The sequence below is a fragment of the Cynocephalus volans genome, chromosome 1 (assembly GCF_027409185.1).
Source record: "Cynocephalus volans isolate mCynVol1 chromosome 1, mCynVol1.pri, whole genome shotgun sequence".
Taxonomy (NCBI): Eukaryota; Metazoa; Chordata; class Mammalia; order Dermoptera; family Cynocephalidae; genus Cynocephalus; species Cynocephalus volans.
The window spans coordinates 177378196-177390332 of record NC_084460.1 but is presented as its reverse complement, the minus strand read 5'-3'; the positions used below and the strand labels follow the sequence as shown (position 1 = coordinate 177390332).

At 35.5% G+C, this 12137-nt stretch overlaps 3 protein-coding genes across 3 annotated transcripts; 1 reads left to right on the top strand and 2 right to left on the bottom strand.

Annotated features, from left to right (window-relative positions):
* Positions 1-319: 319 nt before the first annotated feature.
* LOC134364495 (keratin-associated protein 15-1) lies at positions 320-754 on the bottom strand. The gene is given in 3 exon segments (XM_063080419.1): positions 320-396; positions 399-619; positions 621-754. Coding segments are annotated over 3 exon segments (432 nt in total).
* Positions 755-1868: 1114 nt separating this feature from the next.
* Positions 1869-4189, top strand: LOC134364408 (keratin-associated protein 14-like). Its single transcript, XM_063080356.1, is given in 2 exon segments — positions 1869-1959; positions 3606-4189. Coding segments are annotated over 2 exon segments (675 nt in total).
* A 5303-nt stretch (positions 4190-9492) lies between these two features.
* On the bottom strand, positions 9493-10034 carry LOC134362223 (keratin-associated protein 13-1-like). The gene has a single exon (XM_063077540.1). The coding sequence runs from the start codon at positions 9988-9990 to the stop codon at positions 9493-9495; it is 498 nt and encodes a 165-aa protein (XP_062933610.1). The 5' UTR covers positions 9991-10034.
* Between the last annotated feature and the right edge of the window lie 2103 nt (positions 10035-12137).

Here is a 12137-nt window from a genome sequence, read left to right as displayed (position 1 = left end):
AAAAAAATGAAATGCTAGAATTCATTTTAGAGAAATAAGTTTATTTAAAATACTCTAAGTATTCTAGAGTGAAAGAATCCTAGGAGTAGAGTGAGAGAAATATTTTAGAAAGATGGTAACAGATATCTCATGTCAGATTTAGGAAAGGTCACAGGCCAAGGTTGCTTTGTTTGCAGTAAGTCATTTACTTCCAGGAGGACTGTGATGGTGAGTCGTCATGCTACAGATGGTTAGCAATCACAGATATTGGAAAGGCTGAGTGCTTAAGATCCATAAATTGCAGAAATAATCATGAGAGAATGGAGAATATTCAGCAAATTTATCCAAAAAAGAGGGAGCCACAGGCTGGTTGGTAACAAGTTGACTGGCAGCTCCTAGAAGAAAAGCAAGTTGGCGGTAGAAGCTGGACCCACAGCCCAGAGATTGGAAGCCAGTGTTCCCATAACCAAAAGATCCAAATCCAGTGTTTCCATATCCCAAAGATCTACTATTATTTGTCTGGCAAGGATTACAGGTGATGAAATTCTTCAGGCGATAGCAGGACGTCTGGTAGGGTCTGGCCGCAGATGTCTGGCAGCTGGTGGGCTCACAGAAGGTCTCCTGAAAGCCACTGTAGAGAGGAACACAATTGGCAGGTGCTGGGAGAACAGACTACATTGCTGGGGTAGAAAGAATTATAGGTGGAAACTGGGGATCCCAGGCAACCTCCAAGAGAGAGGGAGGAGAACATTCCAGAGCTGCAGTTGTAAGACATGTTGTCAGGAGTTCTGTGTTCAGCTGAATTACAGTGAGGAGTCTGTGAGTGTGAGTGCTACCTTCTACACTGGACACATATACTCTAGCAATGGGTGTAGTAGCATATGCCCATTTTAATGAGAACAGTTAATTAGTCTCTGGTCAAAATGAGATACATTAGCTTTCAAAGACCGTTTTTATGAATGCAGACTTTTAAATAAAAGAATTTCATTAGATTTTCAAAGCAATTGTTTATGAAACAATAATGCCATTTTGCATTTATCTAGCTTGGGTAGAATGAAAATCACCATAATTGTATCTATAAGATGGATGCTTTATTCATCCTGTTCTTCAAGATATGAGATCAAATGGGTAGTCTGTAGCGGACATTTATATTGCTCCAACTTTAGGAACCCAATTGACAGCAGAAAAAAAAAAAAAAAGAAATTCCTTAGTATCTACTCCTTCTCCCAAATTTTGTGAACCTTACTGAAAAAACAACCCTTAATTGGTAGATGTGCTAATTGAGTGCCTGACACATTTGGGTTTAGTTTTCTTATAGCACAGGCAGCTAAGTCACTCTTGTGTACATGAGTATTTAAGAATGAAGGGTCTGATATTTGCAGAAGTGCTTTGAAGATCATATTGTAAAAATACTTAAGTCGAGGAATCCCTTGCTCTGAAATTGACTTTCGTCTTGATAGAAGTTGTCAATAACTTGATTATCAAAAACCTTTATCCCCATAAAATGTATTTTTTTGTCATTTTGATTTTATTGAAATGATAGAGGGTAGGATTTTTACTGCAGAGGGAAAAGAAAAGGGAGAAATAAGGAAAGTGTCTATCCCATGTAGACTTCATAGAAAGATCAAGGATTTGAAGAATTCACAGTTACAAATGACCTTTATAAATTGAAATATGGGTGGGGGAAGGGTATCAGAAGAGAAGATAATGTAAAATAGAAAATGAATGCCTTTGGGACCTGTGATGTGGTTCATGTATCAAGTGGCATATTCTGCCTGGAGGACTAGTATCACGAGAATTTTTCTGGACTCTCACATGAAGTTCACCATAGCTTACTGTAAACAGAGATAGTGCATGGGTATAGGAAATGGCTTAAATAACCTATGGGAATGGGCAAATATCTTAAGATATTCATCTTCAAAACTGACATACCAGCCAGTGGAAATGAGCTGCGACTCATTCTACAAAGAATTGGAAAATGTAGGTGAAAGTTTTAAGGGAAGATTTAGCTGAAAATCTAAAACAAGCTGCTTTTTCAGGTAGTGAAATTTCCATCTTGAGGGTACTAGGAATATCTGATCCGCGTATTGTAAATGGGATTCCAATCCGACAGAAGACTGGAGCTCATCGCCATACTCCTTCCCAAATTGTATGTTTTCTGCGTCCAACATTTTTGAGTAGAAAAATTGATCTCCAATCATGTTTCATGTATTAGGGAGCATAGTGTGTCCTCGGCTTCTAAAGTAAACAATTTCTATTTATCAGGCTTCTTAATGATGAAAAATCACTCTAGTAGATTTCAAACCTTCTCGTTTCATTTGTCAATAAAATATTGAACATCAAAACATTCACATCGATATTAAACTCATCCTAATTGAATTTGCTTACTTATTTCAATGTCATCCATTCTTATATAAATTATTTCTGTGGGAGAATATCCTAGGAAATCAGATATTAAGTAATTTTGAGAATTCTTTTCTTAAAAAAAAAAAGGATGTTCTTGCATCTAAATACTTTTGTTCAGAAGTGGAAGGAAAATGGTTTTCTATGAAACAAACAAATCAAACAGCACAGAAGCCACAGCAAGATAAAACTCAATCTCCCCTCTTCCGCAAGGCATCAGTCTTCTTTACACTATTACATAGAGGTCAGAGAACAGGAAAAAATATGACCATTATTTTAGAAATTTTTTTAAACTTGTCAGAAACACCTGAAAACGATTAAAATCAAAGTGATGTATGTTGCTTTCTGAGGCAAAAGAAGAATATCCTTAAGACGGTGTCTTTGGCCCAACACTTCAAGGCAAATAACTTGAAAAACTTTCTTTAGAAAAAGAAAGTTTTCCAGATTCTAGGAATCCTTTCAGTGGGAAACACTGACTCTGATTAGATAGAAATGCATTGAATATTTTTACCATATTTTTTTCTTATTTTTATTGCTTTTTTAGCATCTTAGATGAATAATCTCTAACATTCCAAAACAGCACAAAGCAACTTATAATATTTAACTCATACAACAAATTAAATATGCAAAAAAAGAAAGAAAAGCTAAGAATGGCTCTCAGTAATCTAAATAGATTTTTAATCAGGAGCACCAGAAATAAAGATATCTCTCAGTTAATATTTCACTAAAGCCATTCAAATTGAGGTCCAATAAAAAAATTCTAATGCATATTGCATATCACCATTGCTGTTTTCTGATGACACTATTCATTAGGTAACCTTGCCACTTTGTAGCAACAATGAATGCATGTTTTTGTTTCAAAGAAATGACTATGTAAAGATGAGTTACATGGCGATTCTGCTAGCCAGATGGCAACAATTTTAAGACAGATTGTGAAAGGGGTATGAGTCATTTTTAATTAAGACAGCTTCCCTCATCCCAGACACTGTCTACCTCTAAATCAGTTCTGAGTTATCCCCTGGGTGACCTTTGGTAAGAGAAGATGATTAATAGCTTTTAAGATTCAATGCTATTACTTGAATTCCAAGGCACATTACTGCACTTTCCAGTTGCAAAACCACAAAAAAGTTCGTATGTCTCCCTATGATGATCTTTTCAATTCAATTAAAAGGGGCAGGTAATCTGTTTTAATGTGTCATGTGGATGACACACCCAATGATAAGGGTATATAAATGCCGCAGACCAAGAATTGACATTAAAACTCAGAATCTTGTCATCGTGAGTCACATCTCCTGTCACCGTGTCTTACAGCTGCTCTTCTGGAAAATTCTCCTCCCGCTGCTTTGGAGGCTCCCTGCAGTACCCAGGCTCCTCCTGTGGCTCTTCCTTCCCCAGCAACCTGATCTACCGCACTAACCTCTGCTCTCCGGGCACCTGCCAGCTGGGATCCTCTCTCTACAGTGGCTATCAGGAGACCTGCTGTGAGCCCACCAGCTGCCGGACGTCCTGTGTGGTGTCCAGCCCCTGCCAGACGTCCTGCTTCCGCCCGAGGTTCTCCACGGTCAGCGGTCCCTGCCAGACGATTTCTGATGGGTCTCTGGACTTTGGTTCCAGGGGCTTTCAATCTTTTGGTTGTGGCTCCCCATTCCTGGGCTTTGGATCCAGTGGCTTCCAATCAGTAGGTTGTGGTCCCAATGCTTTCTCGTCCCTAAATTACAGATCTAACTTTTTCCGCCCAACCTACTTCTCTTCTAGAAGCTGCCAGTCTACTTCTTATCAATCAGCCTGTGGATCTGGCTTTTACTAATTATGTTTTTGAGGAAGCAGAAATTTAAACAGTACCTGCTGTATTGAGATCCATACTATCTATCGATCTTCTTTCCTATCATTAGCTTATAAATCTGACTTCTATGTTACTCATAATGGATTAGGAATAACTTGAATTCTGGTAGTTGGAGGATGTATTCGTTGCAGAAAGATGCCAAAACTGCTTCCTTATAAGTATAAAGATATGCAATATTGAAGCATATTTCTTTTTTAATGTACCTCATAGTTATTTCCCCTTGTGCACTTGTTTTAAATTTTACAAAGTGGAAAGTGTTGTAAGTTTAAATAAAAATATGTTACATGACATCTGCATATCTACTTTAACATTATTTGATTAATTTTTGTCTTTTAAAATACTCCTAAGTGTATGGTTGGGTTTTTCTGTATGTTGTATGTCTCATTAAAAAATAATAATAACTGGGCCGAGCCCGTAGTGCACTCGGGAGAGTGCGGCGCTGGGAGCGCAGCGATGCTCCTGCTGCGGGTTCGGATCCAATATAGGAATGGCCGGTGCACTCGCTGGCTGAGTGCCCGTCACGAAAAAGACAAAAAGAAAAGAAAAGAAAAATAATAACTTTAAAGAGTAAAATTGTGCAATTTCCTCTACAATTTGGTGGAAATATTTTCATCTTTCATGTTTACTCCTTCTATTAAATACCTTCACATGATAAAATAAAATACACTTTTTTAAGACTACAAATTAACTGTGGTCTTTTGCTCTGTAGCAAGTAAGAGATTCCAATATTTTATGCAAAATAATTACAATTTGCAATGAAATTAAGTTGACTATGTCACATTAAGATTACTCTTGCTGTAGTCACTTTAATATGAATATTAAAGAAGATTACTATTAGGATGCTTACTTTTATAAAAAAAAATGTTCCAAGATATATGAGGAATTGGCCTCAGGATATCAAGTAAGAACTTAGATGTTAATGAATTGCATTTGGTGAGGGCTCAAGTTCCCTCAGCCTTACTGTCAGGTAAGAAATCATGTCTGTAAATAAAATACCTAATACATGTCAACATTTATTAGCAAGTAGGCCCAATATTTTTCATATAATTAGTTCCATAAATTTGATAAATTTCCTATTTGCTCTTGTTTTCTTGGTTTGCTTGTTAACAGTTGTTTGAAAAAAAAATTCAAAACCAATACAAATATTTTCTTGTTAAGGGATTCAGCTAAACATCCAGACAGTTGATAACATCTGAGACAGCAGTTATGCCCCAAACGTTTTATCCTTAAGTCAAGGACAACGTTATTAAAGGTACAGATGATCTAGATCCTTACCCACAGGGTAATCATATGTCTTGGTTTGTTCCTTTTTGCCTCAGCGTCCAGTCCCACTTGGCTATTGATTCAGATTTTTTACTTTTTATTTATAATCAGTAATAATTTTATTAAAATAAGTGATGATTGGTATAGGAGACCACTTCTGCCATGGTTTTATCTATGGAAGTATAAGTGCAGGTACAATGAACAAAGTTTGTACTTCAATTAATTGTTATATCTGAAAGAAGAAAAGGCATTCCTCTTTTTCTCACCCTTTCTAAATGAAATAGAATTATCACATTTTTTTTTAAGAGCGTATGGAATAATCACTTGAAAAACAAATTATGCTCAGACACAAGAGATAGGACAGTCTACACATTTCAATCCTGTGCAGAGACCTTTGCTGTTCTCACTCAGCCAGAAGTGTTATGGCCTGTTCCATGGCCTGGAAGATGCAGCAAAATTCACCAAGCAAAAAATAGGTGGATTTAGTAGGAAATGTGAGAATTATGGTTAGGTATATGCAAAGTATGGGCATGAAATTGAGGCTGCCACAGAGCATATAAAAAATAATCTAAATGCTCTTGCTACAGTGATTTGGCCACAGATAGTATTGCTTAAATCTATAACTACTTATTTTACTGGTTAGTAACACCTTTCTTTTTTAAATTTTGTAAAAAGAGAAAAAATTCTTTTAGGAACAATGAGCCAAAAATAGAAGCCCATTTTTAATAAATGAATGAATGAATGAATGAATGAATGAATAAACAAACAAACAAACAAACAAATAAATAAATAAATAAATAAATAAAAGTTGAGTACTGAATTTCCACTACTAAAGCAAGTTGGTGGTGAGGACATAACTTGTACAAAAATTGGGGGACATTCACTATTAAACATAAGGGCAGGTGATATCATTGACTACTTGAAAAGTAAAAGACACAATTTTACTGAAGTCACATCAGTACCTACTTCAAAAGATAGTAAAATCTTTAAGAAGACTGCTTGCAAAGATGATTATTTATTATTAGCAGTTGCAAAAGACATGGCAAGATATTACCCTGATGCATTCATCTTCATTTAGGTCAAATAATTTTTTTAAATCATTTTAACTCATGATAAATCCTAAGTTTTCTTGTGAATGTACAAAAACAAATTCAAGCAATTACTGATGATATGTCTATCCATTAGCAGAAGAATAACATCACTAAAAATTAAGTAAATTTGTTTTATATCAGTATTGTCAAATGCTTCAAATAGAAAGTGAATTAATTCCAATAATGATTTGATTTTTTTGTTCATTCCAAAGAATACAAGTAAAGCTATGGAAAGTTCATAATATTCTTAAAATAATGCCAATGTAAAGTCATTTAAAAGTTCAAAATTGAAGATAAAATTATTTGTTTTCTCAGGAATAATAAAAAGTACACATTTTAGTGAAGGACAACATCATGGTAAAGACAATAAAGTAAGAATCCTATGGAGAAGAAATACATTTGTAATTGTGGTAAATACAGAACTTGCTATTGTGTACAAAAAACCTGCAATATTCTATCAAACAAAGCAGGACCTTTTGTGTATATTCTAAATTATGTTGGCAATCCATATTTTTCCTTACCTCATCAATCACCGTTTTCATTTCTGTCATATTATTGTCTATGAGCCCTTATTTTGTTGATTTTTGAGTCATTATTAGTGTTGTGTTATGTAGCAAAGCACGTCAGAAATTTTCTTCTGTTTCTTGCATGAGCTACATATTTTTTGATCTAGATTCTCAATCTTCTTTCTGCATCCTATGCTACATTTTCATCCTACTACTTTACTCAAGGACCTTTCCATGAGTACACCCTGATTTGCTCCACTCCAAGTCAAAAAAAAATGGGAATCTGTTACAGTATTAATGAGATGTCACCAGAGTTTGGCAAGGTCACTCTTCTTTTTCACATTGTTCAGTATTATTGAAGGGAGAACTTGTTATCTATTATATTGAATCCTAGATCTGAATAAGCTAAGTGACACTAATAACGATAATAAAAATGAATAGTATGTGTCATAGCACTCGATATTTCTAGCAATTTCTTCCTGAGATGCCATCAAATATTTCTCTATGTATCTATTATTTGGTATAAAAATCAACACAAATGTTTTTTAAATAAATTAGTTCACCTTCCTTAGATCTCTGCCCCTGAACTCTGAATTTATTTTTATGTTTACTTTTTAATATGGATACTACTCATGAGGCTAATGAAATGGATCCAATGGTAGATTGAATCTATTCAGATAAAGCAATTCCTATAGTACCAGAAATTCTAAGGACTCCTTGGTTTAAAAGGAGTTGAATATTAAAAAAAAAAAAATTAGCAAAGATCAACAAAACAAGATTCATTCAAGATATCAAATTATGCTAGGTCTTTGATCTATAAACTTTGACAAGTTTCAAATATTTTTTGAGTCTTCATTCCCTCATGTCTGAGAAGGTCTATAGTATACAATATTTGTCTTTCTCACAGGGATGTTTGAATATTAAATTAAAATGGTGTATCTGATATCTTCTGTGCCCTCCTATATAACATGCTATCACCTATGAGCACAGCTATGGTGAACAATTTTATGTAGGCTTCAACCCTCTTTGCATGGACAGTATCTCCCTTAAGCATATGCACCACTTCTTTCACTCTGTACCTACACTTCTCCAAGATCACAACTAGGAAAACAGAAGGAGTCCACTGTGAATCTTCCCTTGCACAGTTATGAGGTTCCAAGAAATTATACATCCTGGACTTTGCTCAGCCACTGGGAAATAGAAGCTGATCGATAAATGCTTCTACCTAATAAACAGATCTTGGGGTGGACAATGCTAAGAGTCATTCTATGTGTTGCTAAATAGTCACTGTAGGATTTCTTCTCAGTTACCCATCATAAAATTCACTCCAAAATGTATGCTATGATGAGATCTTTTTCTCTTTGATTGTTTCACTTTCCATGGTCTCTCATATTTGCTTCCCGGGATCTTGTGCCAACTAACTGTGTGCATTCAAGTCTTTAGCTCTGCTTTGGAGAAAAGGAAAGACCCAGATTCAAACTAATGAACACAAATGTTTGTTAAACACTGCTCAGGTGTATTGCTCTCAGCTTGGTTGAGGTTGAGCCTTGGAGAAGCAGCTCCCAAACTCAGTTACTGTCACCTAAGATCATTGTGATTCTCCTTACACAGGCTCAGAGATGAGGCTCAGGAATACTCCACCTGTGAGAGGCAGGGATCCTGGCACTTATGCCAACCAAAAAAGAGCAAGTTGTCTTTCCTGTGAGTTGCTTAAGCTTCATTTTTCTCTTGGCTGAAAATCTACACACAGGTACTTGACTTTTACGTAAGTTTTTCTCTAAGAATACAGCTCACATTATACGTTATACCCTGTTCTTGCTGTCTGCATTTCCACCTCATGTACAATTTCTTTGTTTTCCTGTATCAGCAGAAATGCATGTACTTCATTCTCAGGCAATTCTTGCTGCTGTTGAGACAAGTCTGCACATGCAAACTATGGTCTGCCAAGAAACAATTACTTCCAAAGGGCACATATCCAATATCAACGGAAATTTGCTCAAATCTATCAAATTATATGTACCCCAAATTCAGTTATAGAGTTATATTGATTTTTACTTAAATCTTAGAAATACTTGAGTACAAACACTATAGATATAATAATAATAATAATAATAATAATAAATAATAGTGTAAACAATATATTTGGGTGCCAGATCACATAAATTTATTAGATTAAAATTTTCATTTTCAACTGCTTTTGGACAAAAATTAAATAACATATAATCTATCAATAGTACAGATATTAGGACTTAATTTTGGGTTACTCATTAATTTCAGTCTTCCAGAAGTTGGTAATGCAAGAAGCTGGTAACAAAATAATAAAAGGACAGTGGTAACTGGTAAGAATGGAAACAATGGCTGCACCATATAGAAACTTTGACATCAATACTCAAAAGGATCTAGACACTTAGCAAGTGGATTGATAGAAGTGAGATCCACAGGTTGGTCTGTAACAAGAATATTGGCAGGGACTAGAAGCCAGGTATGGTGGATGGCAAAATCTGGGTCTATAACTCAGGCAAGGAAAGCCACAGATGCCATAATTCAGGGATCTGAAGCTGCTGGATCCACAACCCAGGGAGTAGCTGCTCCTTGATCCAAAGCCCAGAGACCTAGCATAGGTCGTCTGGCAGGGACTGCAGAAGGTGGAGATCCTCGGGCGGTAGCAGGACGTCTGGCAGGGGCTGGACACCACACAGGGCACCTGGGAGCTGGTGGGCTCACAGCAGGTCTCCTGACAGCCACTGTAGAGAGAGGATCCCAGCTGGCAGGTGGTGGGAGAGCAGAGGTAAGTGCAGTAGATCAGATTGCTGGGGAAGGAAGAGCCACAGGAGGAGCCTGGGTGGGGCAAGTAGCTTCCAAGGGAGTGGGAGGAGAAGTTCCCAGAGAAGCAGCTATAGGACATGTTGACAGGAGATTAAGTTTAGCTGAGTATATCTGAGAAGATTTTGAGTTTTAATGTCACCTGGACAGGGACGTTTATATATTCTCCGTAATAGGCGTGATACCCAACAGGTTCATCCTTTACATATTTATGTTCCCTCATTTACATATGTGTAACTCAGTATTCTTCTTGTAATTGCAGTTGTATTTGAATAGTTTTCTGTGTATTGTATTAATAGATGCTATAATTTTGTTGTTACAGACAAAGCCAATGAACTACTCCTATGTCAGAAATGCTATGACTATTTTACATTACGTATACCCCATTATGGCAAGGAAGCCTTTCCTTTCCTCTGGCATGTGCTACCTGCCTCTCCTTCTTTAATATTCACATTTGGCTTTGTTGGTGAATGCTTTCCTCCCAACATTAATTTTCTTCTGGTACAATGAATAAGTATGTACCCAGATGGGAGCCTTCATGAAAACAATTCACCTCGCCATCATTACTTCCCATTCTCTAGAATTACTTTGTGGTAATTTGGGATGGCAGTAATAGAAAACTAATGCACCAAGTACTACAGTTATTGCAGTGTGTCTCACATCCAATGAAGAGTGACCAAAAACAGATAAAACAAAGAGACTGAGAGATTACTAGAAACTGAAAGAGACCTTGCCATATATTTAAAGACAAGGTGGTAAAAAAAGGACACAATTGACACAGAGTCGCAGAGAAGATCAGTCTGGGCTCATCTCTAGACAGCCAAAGAGCCAAACACTTGTCTGATGAGGGAAGGAAACAAGTAAAAGAAAAACAAAGACTCAGGAATTTCCGACTTTTTTTTGTTGCAGTCAAACTATGGTTTGTCTTATCACAATGTCTTCATAATCAAGACTTTTGAAAATTAGCATATTTTATGAATTTTGAGTCCTTATCATTTATACTTATAATTATCCAGTGCTTCTACCCTCTAAGAATGTCTCTAGCTCTTCACAGTATAGGCTTTCAATGACTTTCTGCCACTTGCAGAGCCATGTACCACCCTACATTTTCCTGCCTAAATGTGAGGTTTCTTTCTTTCTCTTTTCCTCTGTAGAGTATATGAATGTTTCTCTCTCTCTGTCTCACTCTGTTTCTCTCTCCCCCAACCAATTTTTTTGTTGTTTACTGTGTTTGTTTGATTTTATCTTTTTTAATTTGTTATGTTTTATTAACTGTAGATTCAATGTTGAAAAAAATAGTTTGATAAATTTATCAAATTCTTAGAGTGTGACCAGCTACTTTCAACATTCATTCACAAAATATTCTATGTTGAAATACAACTAGTCAAATTATATTCAGGACCAAAAGAAGTGTACTGTCATCATTGATGGAAATATTTTCTTATTTTATTTTCTAATAAAATATAATAAACTTGGAATATTAATGTGAAATATATCAAATATTCTCAATTAAAATGTATGACAATTTAAAAATATATATTTTTAAGGATTTATTTAAAATTTGTTTAAGTAAAATTAAATGCATGGCAATTTTTAAAAAAATTATCTAAAAGTAACATAATGTAGACCTTCTAGAGGGAAGAGGAATGAGAGAAGAAGTAAATACACCCAACTCAAATAGCTACTCCATGAGTTCTTTATCTTCTGTTATTAAAGATCAGAATTTACTTCTCCTTACTTTGTGCCTCAGCATGTAGGTTAAATTCCTTATCAATACAGTACTGTAAACACTATTTCCTTTCCATTTTTATTTTTGTTTTAAACACAACTCTTTAAAATAATCTTGAGGCAAAACTTAAAGAGTAAATGGGGAGCATAAATTTATTAGGCAAAACTGGGGGATTTAGTGAATTCATCTTCAGTTACTCCAGTCTCCTTTATTCAAGAATCTGTTTCTGATTCTTCTCTGATCAGTTAATGTGAAAAGAGGTATTCTTCCATTCCTTTTGCCTCTGCATCTCTAAAACTTTGTCCACATTAAGTTGATATAAGTTTAAGAAGAATTTGTAAACATCCCAATTTTGTAACAATTTAACCTAAGAGAATGTATTGGTCGTTTTGTAAAATACAGAACCCCATCACTTTATTTTTTTTGAGTAATTTATCAGTAATTAAAATTGGGATATTTCACATAATAATTATGACTTGGGGCTGTTGCATCTAAAGGCT

Coding starts and splice junctions, on each gene's coding strand:
- LOC134362223 (XM_063077540.1), bottom strand. CDS start 9,990: ATGTCCTATAGCTGCTTCTCTGGGAACTTCTCCTCCCACTCCCTTGGA.